Genomic DNA, 11,102 nt, shown 5'->3' on the forward strand with positions numbered 1-11,102 from the left:
TCAGCAGTGCCTATGGTGATATCTCCTTTTGTAGCTCAAATTTGGGTTATTTGTGTCCTTTCTGTCTCTTTCAGTTAGTAAGTCTAAGGTTTATCCATCTTCTTTAGCTTTTCAAAGAACCAATTCTGTTGCATTCATCCTTTGCATTTTTTTATTCTTAATTTTTTGAATTATGGTTATCGTCTTAATTATTTCTTGCCTTCCACTGGTTTTGGAACTAGCTTGCTCTTTTTTCTCTGGGTTTTTGATGTGTAACATTAGATTATTCATCTATGATCTTTCTTTCTTTCTTTTTCTCCTTCTTCTTCTTCTTCTTTTTCTTCTTCTTCTTCTTCTTTTTCTTCTTATTCTGTTTTTATGTAAGCATTCAATGCTTTAAACTTTCTTATGATGAGGCATTCATGCTGTCCCCGAGAATTTAATATATTGTATATATGTTCTAATTTGTTTCTATTTTTTCTTCTATGATTCATTCATTATTTAAATATATTTTAACCTCCTTGTGTTTATCATTTCTATAATTTTTCTTGCTGTTCATTGTAATTTTATTCCTATATAATATGATGACAGGCATAGAAATATATCATTTTTATATTTTCTAATATTTCCATTGTGACTTACTCAAATGAACACTCCTAAGTATTCCCTTCATCATGTTGATCCTTAGATCTCTAACCTAGGAAATCAGAGGACTGTGGTGAACATTACCAAATATCTCCTACAGCATTCAATCTTCTCCTGTAATACCTTACTTCCTCCCTCCTGAGACTAATCCTGGGCAGCAGGCCAGAGCTGCAGAGCTGAATGTGTTGGAGAATTTGTTCTCAGCTTGAATTGAGTCCATTTCTACATCAGCAAAGTCAGGTGTAATGGCTTAGGCTCCTGTCCCTGTGGGCTTGGACACTGGGGATCAATTGGGGGCAAAGGGAGGACATGTAAGGTATGCTGGAGGAAGGTTCTGCACACCAAATGCAGCAGCTCAATCTTCGTTGCCCTTTGTAGAACCTGACGAAGTAAGTGTGGCATATCCTAGTTCATTTGGGCTTTAACAAGGCAATAGCAAAGGAAGATGTGTGAGCAAAGCAACAACATTGGGAACACTCACAAGGTGAAGGGCTTTGGGATGTCAGCATAAAGATGATGGTAGAGGTGGGATCAGAGAGCACTGAATGTGTTCTGAGGATTCCTTCCTGGTGCTCTTGACGTCTTGTGTCAGGAGAATTTGGTGGGAACCAGGGCTACTGCTCAGTGGCAGGACCTAGCTCCTTAGCCTGGTTAACTATGTGGAAGCATTGCTGTTTAAACATTTTGAGTTCAATACACTGTCAGCGGGGATTCTTTTAATGATAAAGCTACTTTTCTTAAAATACAAAATCAAGCACTTCAGACAAGGTAAGTCAAGATGATATTATTGAACTCAGTTGATTTGAGTAAAATTTAAATAAGGGAAATAGTTTGGAGATGAGTTCACACACTTTTTGTTGCACAAAGAACAGAAAAGTGGTTTGTTATGGTGTTCCCTTAACCAACTGGAAAAGCTAAGGGTGAATTTAAAGGTAAAATGAGGCCATGTGAACCTGTTAAAATTATACAACGTGCTGCTCTCAAGGATTTGGAGCTTCGCTGGGACAACAAATTTCTCTGAGCCTGAGTCTTCTCAATGTTTAGCATATGGAAGGAAGAGAGGAGATGGACTCACATTCAGGACCTTCTATGTGCTGAACACACAGAGCTCACTTATTTCTGTCCCCTAAATTCTGTCTTCAGAATTCTCATAGGAAAATGCTGAGATTGAGTTATCTGAGGCTCAGAGAAGTTGCTGGTTGTCTTGGGCTGATTCTCTGTAACATTTCAAAACTGTGCAATATTCATAACATTTGCAAGGTAAACTCAGGGTCCAACACTTGCTATGTTTACATGTATCAGGCTCTGTCAAATTGGATTTTCATTTTTTTCTTTTTTAAAAATTCTATATATTTGAGCAATGGGCTTTGCAGGATGACCCACCTTGCAGCCTCAGGAATAGTTCTCTCCAAAGTATAATACAGCAAAAATGTGGTGTTTAAATGATTCTGTTGTAAGAAATAAGATTCCATACCTAATTAAAAAAAGTTGCTGGTAGTCAATGAAAATTGTCCCACATGTACCACCCAAAGGTTCCAGATCATAACAGCTCAATTACCAGGTGTACAGGATCCTGAAAGTAATGATTCAGACCCATTCTCTGAACACATGAAAATTTTTAATGTTGCAAAATTAGTTACTGTAGTAACTACCATCAAAACTATTTAATCTGTAAAGTATACATCACATAATCTAAATATAAACATAGCCTATCTCCAAAAATGGCCCAAGGAAGGCATAAACAGCAGACTGAAATTAAACCTGGACTAAAAATTGAAAGGAGGAAAGCACCCCGATGGTTCTGTGCCCTCCAAGCCCGGGCTGTGTGTTAAGGATTGATTTATGAAATGATCGAGTCACACCTTGTTAGTTTGGTCGCTGTTACTAATTTACTTCTGAAGCTAATATTTTGTTCAGTTGATCAGCAGATCTACTGAGAGCCTCTGAGCCGGAGGCAGAGACAGAGGATTCAGTGGGTCCCACACTGTCCCTAAGCAGCACCCATCTGTGCTGGGGTCTCTTGCATGTGTGTCTTCCTTTGTTAAACCCAGGGTAGCCACAGCTGTCCTCATTACCCACTACCCACTCTCTGCCATGGGCTCCTCCTCTAAACTCTCTGCTCAACCAGAGCCTCCTGTGTGAGCTCCAGAAGGGGACCTGACCCCATGCCACACCCACTGGCCTCTCTCCTGGTCCAGAGCACAGTCTGCGTCCTCCCCTCCCTACACACTTGCCCTGGGGCCTGAGCTTCCAGAGCCCTCTTGTCTCTGTTGCTGTCCTGATGAGCCTTCAGGGCTGGTCCTGCTCCTCAGTCTGTGCAGAGTGGTCCAGAGCCTGAGGGCCCCAGCAGCACCTCCTTGGAGTGGCTTCCTCAGTGTTGTTGCCCAGCTGTCCCTCTGTCCTTCCTCCCTGCTCTGTTGTTCTTGCTGTCACTAATGTGCACACACCTTGCAGCACGTGTTTGGGCTGCTGCTCTATTGTCTGTGTCACCCACTGAATACGAGTTCCAGAGTGTGGAATCTTGTGTATTTTAACCACTAAATCCTGTTGATGGCCAGCAGCACTGCCACAAACAGAAGCAGTGAGCATATTTTGACGGGATGAATGGATTTCAGGGCTGGACACATTGTGTTTTCCTTCTCTGTGAGGTCAGAGCTCTGTCTCTAGACCGGCTGGAGGCACAGGAAGCCTGAGATCTCACTGCTCTGCAGGTAAAGTGATGCTGTGCTCCTGTTGGCTTCCTGACCACCACTTTTTTACTCTCAGTGCTTGTCAAACTGACAGCTTTCAAAATGTGTCCCCTCTTATGTGAAAAGCTCTCCTTTGCAATTGTATTCCTGTTTACTACGGTATATCAAGAAATCACTGCTGTTTACTTACTGAGATGAATCATGGCAACAAACTATTGGTTGCTTTTCTTTCCTGTCAGAAAATCATTAATCCAAATTAACATCCACAGTAGTCTGTGGCAGCATCCCCATGGAAGAGCTCAAATATAAAGTGCAAATCTCTCTAAGACTAGACACAGGGAGAAGTCAAACACATACTGGCGATATAAGAAATGTGACGATCTCATTTTATGAATATTTGTGAGAATAAAAACAATGAATATGAAATTGCCAGATCTGACATGGCACAAGGAGAAGAAGAGAAGCTGTTAAGGGCTGAGATGCAGATGCACATTCCCAAAGAACAGCCTAAGCAACCATATAACCTAGAAGAGGAACTCACTCATTTCTTCTCATTTTGGTTTCTTTACTCTAAATGATTCATAACTAATTATGGTTTTACTTCCCCTACATAATTAAGTCTGAACAGGGCAAGTGCACACACATGTAAGCTACAGTCAGGACACTGCCTCTGCTCACGTTCCTTCCTAGGTGAGCAGCTCAGCAGCAGAGCCAGATCCTGCTTGTAACCTGGGAAACTAAACTGCAGGACAGGAAGAAACATCCTCTTTATGGCCCATGTGCCTGACCTAGAGTTAGGCCTGATCCTATGGAGGACAATAATCATTACACCAATTACTTTGAATGCTTTATTCCACACACAGTAAATCACTCACCAGTTACTAAATGTGTTATTGTGAAATGATTAGTAATATGATGTCAAATCTCTTCCAAGGCATAACTGTATTTGAGAATGTTGTTCTTCACATCCATGAATTCTTCTAATTATCTGGGAAATTTAAAAAAATAGTGCAAAAATCACATTAAAATAAATGAAGTAATGAGAAGAACCTTTCATGTAAGTTATGGCACGTGCAAGTTTTTTGTATATGCAAAAAGTCTGTCCCTGTATGAGATTCCATTATCCATACCCATGTTGTATTTCTGTTAATTTTCTAGTTCTAGTTTGCCATTGTGAATATACAATGAAAAATATTGCACAAGATTTAATCTGTCAACTTCATCATATGTAATTTGCTTCCAAGAAGAAAAGGAAAATTTATATAAAAACCTTAATATTTGATATTAGTTTGTAAGGTTTTCACAAATGAAAACCACATTAGGAAAGAGACAGTATCCAAAGAACATACTATACTAAGGTTGATCATATAGGACTCATGATACCTTCACAACTTAAGAAAGATGCTTTTGAATGATGACCCACTTCTAGGACCAGCCAAACAGCTTCTGTTTAGGAGGTGAGCAGCACAGCTCTGGGAGAAGACCCTGGCTTACTCAGCTGCAGCATTGCCAGTGGGGAGGGGAGAGCAGGCACTAAAGGTGTGGAGGAGGCGAGGTCACTGAGGATGCAGACTCAAGCACACAGGGCACTTCTGCGCCCCACAGGCCATGTCTGTGGTGAACCTGAGTGCTGAGTTGGGGAGCTGGGAAAGCAGGATCCTGGCTTCCTCCGGGGCTGAGCCTGGTGCATAGTCCTAGGAATGCTCCTACCCAGCATTATCTAGGAAGGACTTCCTCAGTTCTTTCATTTGTGTTTGTTGCATATGTGAGTATAATTTTTATTTCAATTTGAGATGGTTACCAGAAAGAACTGGGAAAGCAATTTTTAATTCCGATATCAAAATCTATTGAACATTATTTTTTCACATATTCCTTGGCCACTGTATTTCCTCTATTGAGAAGTGTCTGTTTAATTCATTTGCCCATTTATTAATTGAGCTATTTTTGCTACTGTTTTATGAGTTCTTTATGAATTCTAGATAATAGACCTCTGTTAGAAGAACACCTAGCAAAGATTTTCTTCTATTCTGTCTTTCTTTCTTCACATTCCTTATCATTTCCTTTTTGTGTGTGTGTGTGCAGAAAGTTTTTAATTTAATGAAACACCATTTATGAACTCTGGGTGTTATCTCCTGAGCTTTGAGGTCCTATTCAGAAAATCATTGCCTCTTCCTGTATGCTGGAGTGTTGACCCCATGTTTTTTTCTTTTAAAATTTCTGGTTTGATTCCTAGATCTTTGACCCAATATGAGTTGAATTTTGTAGAGTGAGAAATAAGGTTTTGTATCTCTTTTTCCCATATTGGATAACCAGTTTTTCCAGCACCATTTGTAGAAAAGACCACCTTTTTTCCAATATATGTTATTGGCACTGTGTCAGGGATCAGATGAATACAGATGTTTGGGCTTTTCCCTATGTCTTCTAGTGTGCCATTAGCAATTAGGAACATGTAAATTTAAACTACACTAAGATTTGATCCCATACCACTCAGAATGGCAGTCATCAAGAATACAAAATAATAAATGATAGGATGTGGAAAAAAGGAAACACTTTTACAGTTTTGGGATTGTTAATTAGTACAACCAAAATGGAAAACAGTATGGAGGTTCCTCAAAAGACTAAGCACTGAACAACCATATGACCCAGCTCTACTACTCCTCAGTATTTATACTGAAGAATTAAAGTCATCATACTGCAGTGATATATGCATACCCATGTTTATAGCAGCACAGTTCATAGCCAAACTATGGAACCAGCTATTTATTCAGCCATAAAGAAAAAATAATTTTATTTAAAGAAAAATGGATAGAACTGGAGTTCATTATGTTATGGGAAAGAAGCCAAACTCTAAATATTGAGAGTCATATGTTTTTCTTCATATGTAGAAGCTAGAGAGAGAAAAGGAAAAGAAACTTAGGGTAAGTGGAAATCTCATGAACATCAGAGATCAGTAGAGGAAAGGGCCTGGGAGATTGGAGGGAGGGAGAGATGGGGAACATTCTAGGGAGAGATTTCAGCCATATTGTATTGCCTGTGCAAACATGTAACAGCAAATGTCATCATTATGTCCAACTGTAATGCACCAATAAGAAATGGGGAAAAAGACAGACACATATTAGCAACTACTACACATTCGTTATCTGAAGCATAAAGTTACTTATATAAAAAAATCTATTGAACAGAATGTGTGGTGTTGTATGGATGACAATGCATTCAAAACAAACACTAATAAACTTAATTTCTTTTATTCTCCTTTTCTATTTGATCATGTTTATTGCTTAGTTTTTGTTTTTGTATTTCTTTTTTTTTATACAAAATTTTTTAAACTTTATTATTTATTTATTTATTATTTGTATGTGATGCTGTGGATCGAACCCAGGGCCTTGCACGTGAGAAGTGAGCGCTCCACCACTGAACCACAACCCCAGCCCCTTTACATTTCTTTTAAAAAAATTAAAGCAGTGCCTGTTCATGGAGAAATGGAACCAAACTTCAAGTGATTTTATTTTGTTGGGGTTGTTTCCTCAAAATCAAACTGGCCTCCTTCTCTTGCTTCTGATCCTATTGATATTTATTCTTGCCTCAGTGGGGAACTCAGGGATGACTGCCCTCATCTTCTTGGACCCGCGGCTCCACACCCCCATGTACTTTCTCCTCAGCCAGCTCTCCCTCATGGACCTGATGTACATCTCCACCACTGTCCCCAAAATGGTGTACAACTTCCTCTCTGGCCAGAAGAGCATCTCCTTCCTGGCCTGTGCTGTGCAAATGTTCTTCTTCCTGACAATGGCTGGCTCAGAAGGTTTAATCCTGGCCTCCATGGCCTATGACCGCTTTGTGGCCATATGCCACCCCCTCCACTACCCCATCCGCATGAGTAAAAGGATGTGTTTGAAGATGATCCTGGTGCCCTGGACACTGGGCTCCATCAACTCCCTGGCACACACATTTTACATCCTTCATCTTCCTTACTGCAGGTCTAGGGCCATCAATCATTTTTTCTGTGATGTCCCAGCCATGGTTCCTCTGGCCTGTATGGACACCTGGGTCTATGAGTACATGGTGTTTGTGAGCACAGGCCTGTTTCTCATTGTTCCTTTCCTTGGCATCACTGTGTCCTATGGACGGGTCATTTTTACTATCTTCCACATGCAGTCAAAAGAGGGAAGAAGAAAGGCTTTCACCACGTGCTCCACACATTTAACTGTGGTGACATTTTATTGTGCACCTTTTGCCTACACTTATTTCCGACCAAAGAATCTTCGCTCCCCAGCAGAGGATAAGAACCTGGCTGTCTTCTACACCATCCTCACTCCCATGCTCAATCCCATCATCTACAGCCTAAGAAACAAGGAGGTGCTAGGGGCCATGAGAAGAGTGTGGGGTCTGTTCTCCCCCAGGAAGAAGTGACCATGGCCATCCCTGCTCCTCTGTATGGCTTCTCTCCATGCAGACTGGAACACTCCCGTGCAGCACTGACCAAGAGTACTATAGTGCAATGATGTATGTCTCTAGTGACATTTATCAGTAAAATTAATTGAAATAATATACTGAACATTATAAACTAATATAATGATCAATATTTTAATTTCAAACAAAACACGCTAAAATTTACAATGCAAATATTAATTACACTTTATTTTATACTATTATGAATTATTGCATATAATACAGTACATGTTCTTACATATATTAGTAAATGTAATAATATTTATACTGATATTGAAATGTTATGTCTACATGCATCACATGAAATTATTATTGCTTGTATACTTTGTTTTCATTCTATTTTGTCAAATCTTGTGTGTAATTTATATTCACAACCCACAGCTACTCAGACTATAGATCCATCAAGTTTCCCACAAACATATGTGACCCAGTGTTTATGAAGTTATAGGGCCTCTAGGTGACTAATGTCCTCTCCTTCAGAGAAACATGTGGCTTCATTTTCTGACCATGATTCCTGGTCTTGTGACAAAGAATTGTACTCTCAACCTTTAAAAATAGCCATTCACTTCCTTTAAATTTCAGTTGTAACTCTTGTAGCAGTATAGTACCCTAAGCAGCTCCTGGAATCCACCGTCACCCACATCTCTGATCATTCTCCTGGCATGTGCTATGTAAAGAGCATTCTCTTCCCTGGGCAGATGCTGCACTTTTCCTTCACTTCCCTTTTCAAATTATTTGACCAGGAGCATCCATGATCCTTGACTCCATTAGGAGGTTCTCCTTGGCTCCTATCACCAGTGCCTCCTCTGAGCGGCTCTTTGGGGTCTTCTTTCCCACCATCTGGGCAGTCAACACAGTGTGCCTCTCTCATGTGCATGGCTGTGCCCTCCCCAGCCTCACAGGCAGCCTGTGTCTGCAGGTATCACTGGGTCTCATGCTTTCTAATCTGCCTGCCTGGTCAGTTCCATGAGCCATCGGCCACATGCCCAGCTCCGTCCTGGAGGTAACTCTCCATCCACGTTCTGTCCCATTTCACCAAATTGGAGCTTATGAGATTTACTGAGGTCACTTGACCTGGTGGTGTGGCATCAGCACAAGCATCTGCTGTTGGACCAGGGGACATCTTCTATTGTTCTATCTCACACATGTACTGGGGATGTTCTTGATGTGTACACATCTAGCCTGACTGCTCGGTGTTTCTGAAGACCGTAGGGTCCATCAGATACCTTTCAGTATGTCTCTTTTCTGTTTTAATAGAAATTAATTTGCTTCATTCCTTTCAACTAAGAACCCTGGCTGATACAATCAGATTCAAATTTGAATGTAACTAGAAAATATTATGGAAAGTAAGAGCAGTAATTATACTAATGGAGGAGAAGAGAAACATTAAAATATTTAGGAAACAATAAGATTTTATAATTATCTAGATGGATCGCAATTGGATGAAAGTGTCTGGTTTGAAGCCCAAATGTCAGACTAGCCTCCATTTTATTCATTCATTCAATCATGTATTCATATTTTGTACCAGAAATTGAATCCACAAACATAGCCACTGGACTACAACCCTAGCCCTGTTTCCTTTTTAATTTAGAAACAGGATATTATGACCTTCAATTTTTGGGTCACTTACATTTACTTCTATGTTCACTACAATGCTATAATACTCAGTATTTAGAGGCTGATAAGTCAACTACTCCATGAAGTAATTGCTTCCTTGGGTTCTATGTCTTTTTTTATTTGTTTTAATTAGTTACAAATGACAGTTCAATGATCTTGACAGGTTCTAAGTCTTATTAATAATCCTGAATATTATATCTGTACAGAAGTCATCAAACGAAATGTCTCCATTATTTTATTTATGTTTGCTGTTCATACTACTAGAATTTATTTATATTCAAGACCATGGATATGTCAATTAACTACTTAAATATGTACCAGAGAGTATTGGACCAGGAGTTGTTCTTGGTGTAGCGTATCTTTCAATTATTTTTGTAGTGCTGGCATAGTGCTTATGAATTCTTTTAGTTTATTCTTGTCATGGAGTGTTTTTATTTCTTCTTCTATTCTGAAAGGTAGCATTGCTGAATAGAGCAATCTTGGCTGCCAATTGTTTTCTTTTAGGGCTTGAGCTATTTCATTCCAGGCCCTCCTTGATTTTAGGGTTTGAGTTGAGAATTCAGAAGTGGGTCTTATTGGTTTAGTTCTAAATGTGATCTGATGTATTTTTCTCTTGCAGCTTTTAATTTTCTTTCCTTAAATTCTGTTAGACATTTTGATTATGATATGCTTTGAAGAGGTTCTTTTTTTGACCTTGTATCTTTGGTGTTCTTAATGAATCTGGAGTATGGTTTTCCATATGATATCTAAGACAAGGAAAATTTTCTGGTCTTGTTTCCTGAAAAGGATTTTAATGCCATTAGCCCATATCTCCCTTATTTTTTATCTCAGTGATTCTTAAGTTGGGCCTCTTGCGTTTATACCAAAGTTATTAAATATTTTGGTCAGTGTTAATTATTTTTTTTCTTTATTGTATTCTAAGTTTTCAAGGTAATATACCAGCCTTCAGTTCTGTGATCAAAGCTTATTTTTTTTTTTTTTTTTTTTTTTTTTTTTACAAAATCTAATGTAATGGTAATCCTTTCAGTTGAATTTTTATTGGTTCCATTGTGTCTTTCATTTCCAGGAATTCTGATGGGCTTTTCCGTGTTTAATTTCTTTCTTTATTTAAATGGTGTTTCTGCATTTAGTCTCTTCATTTAATCTTCCTTTAATCTTACTATAGCTCACTAAACAATTAAATAATTAATTTTTGTAAACTTTGTCTGGAATTTCATCAACTTCCATTTCTGTGAGCTCCTTTCTTGTGGTATTATAAATTTTGGGTGGGAACTTGCTTGCCTATTTCCTCATGCTTTCAGGGGTCTTGGACTTGGGCATCTATTGAAATGGATTCCTGTTCTTCTGTGAGAGAGGCCTTTGATGTATAGTAATCTTCCATGTATTCTTTCTATGTTGTTGGTATTTTATTTTCAGTTCTGTGCTCAAAGCTTAATTTTTACACAATCTAATGTATTGTTGATACTTTCAGTTGAATTCAAAATAATCTTGGTGTTAATTTCAACCTCTAGTTCCACTCAAGTTGCTGATATCAGACAGTTATTTTAATTTACTCTTGGAGTGCCACTGCAATACTACCAACTTCTTAGAGCTTACATCTAGAACTTTTCTGTTTTGTGTGTGTGAGTTTGAACTGAGAACCCCCTCTAGATGTTCCTACTTGGGGCCTGGTTGTTGGTTTGAGGCTTTGTCTCCACTATCCTATGTATTAAAGAATTGCTG

At 39.0% G+C, this 11,102-nt stretch overlaps 1 protein-coding gene across 1 annotated transcript; it reads left to right on the forward strand.

Annotated features, from left to right (window-relative positions):
* The first annotated feature begins 6,785 nt into the window (after nt 1-6,785).
* On the forward strand, nt 6,786-7,724 carry LOC114078862 (olfactory receptor 2L13-like). Its single transcript, XM_027919905.1, has one exon. It carries the CDS (start codon nt 6,786-6,788, stop codon nt 7,722-7,724), a length of 939 nt encoding a protein of 312 aa, XP_027775706.1.
* Nucleotides 7,725-11,102: the final 3,378 nt, after the last annotated feature.

This window comes from Marmota flaviventris, chromosome 5 (genome assembly GCF_047511675.1).
Source record: "Marmota flaviventris isolate mMarFla1 chromosome 5, mMarFla1.hap1, whole genome shotgun sequence".
Classification (NCBI taxonomy): Eukaryota; Metazoa; Chordata; class Mammalia; order Rodentia; family Sciuridae; genus Marmota; species Marmota flaviventris.

Excerpts from the sequence above, each read along its gene's own strand:
- LOC114078862 (XM_027919905.1), top strand. The coding sequence starts at position 6,786 with ATGGAGAAATGGAACCAAACTTCAAGTGATTTTATTTTGTTGGGGTTG.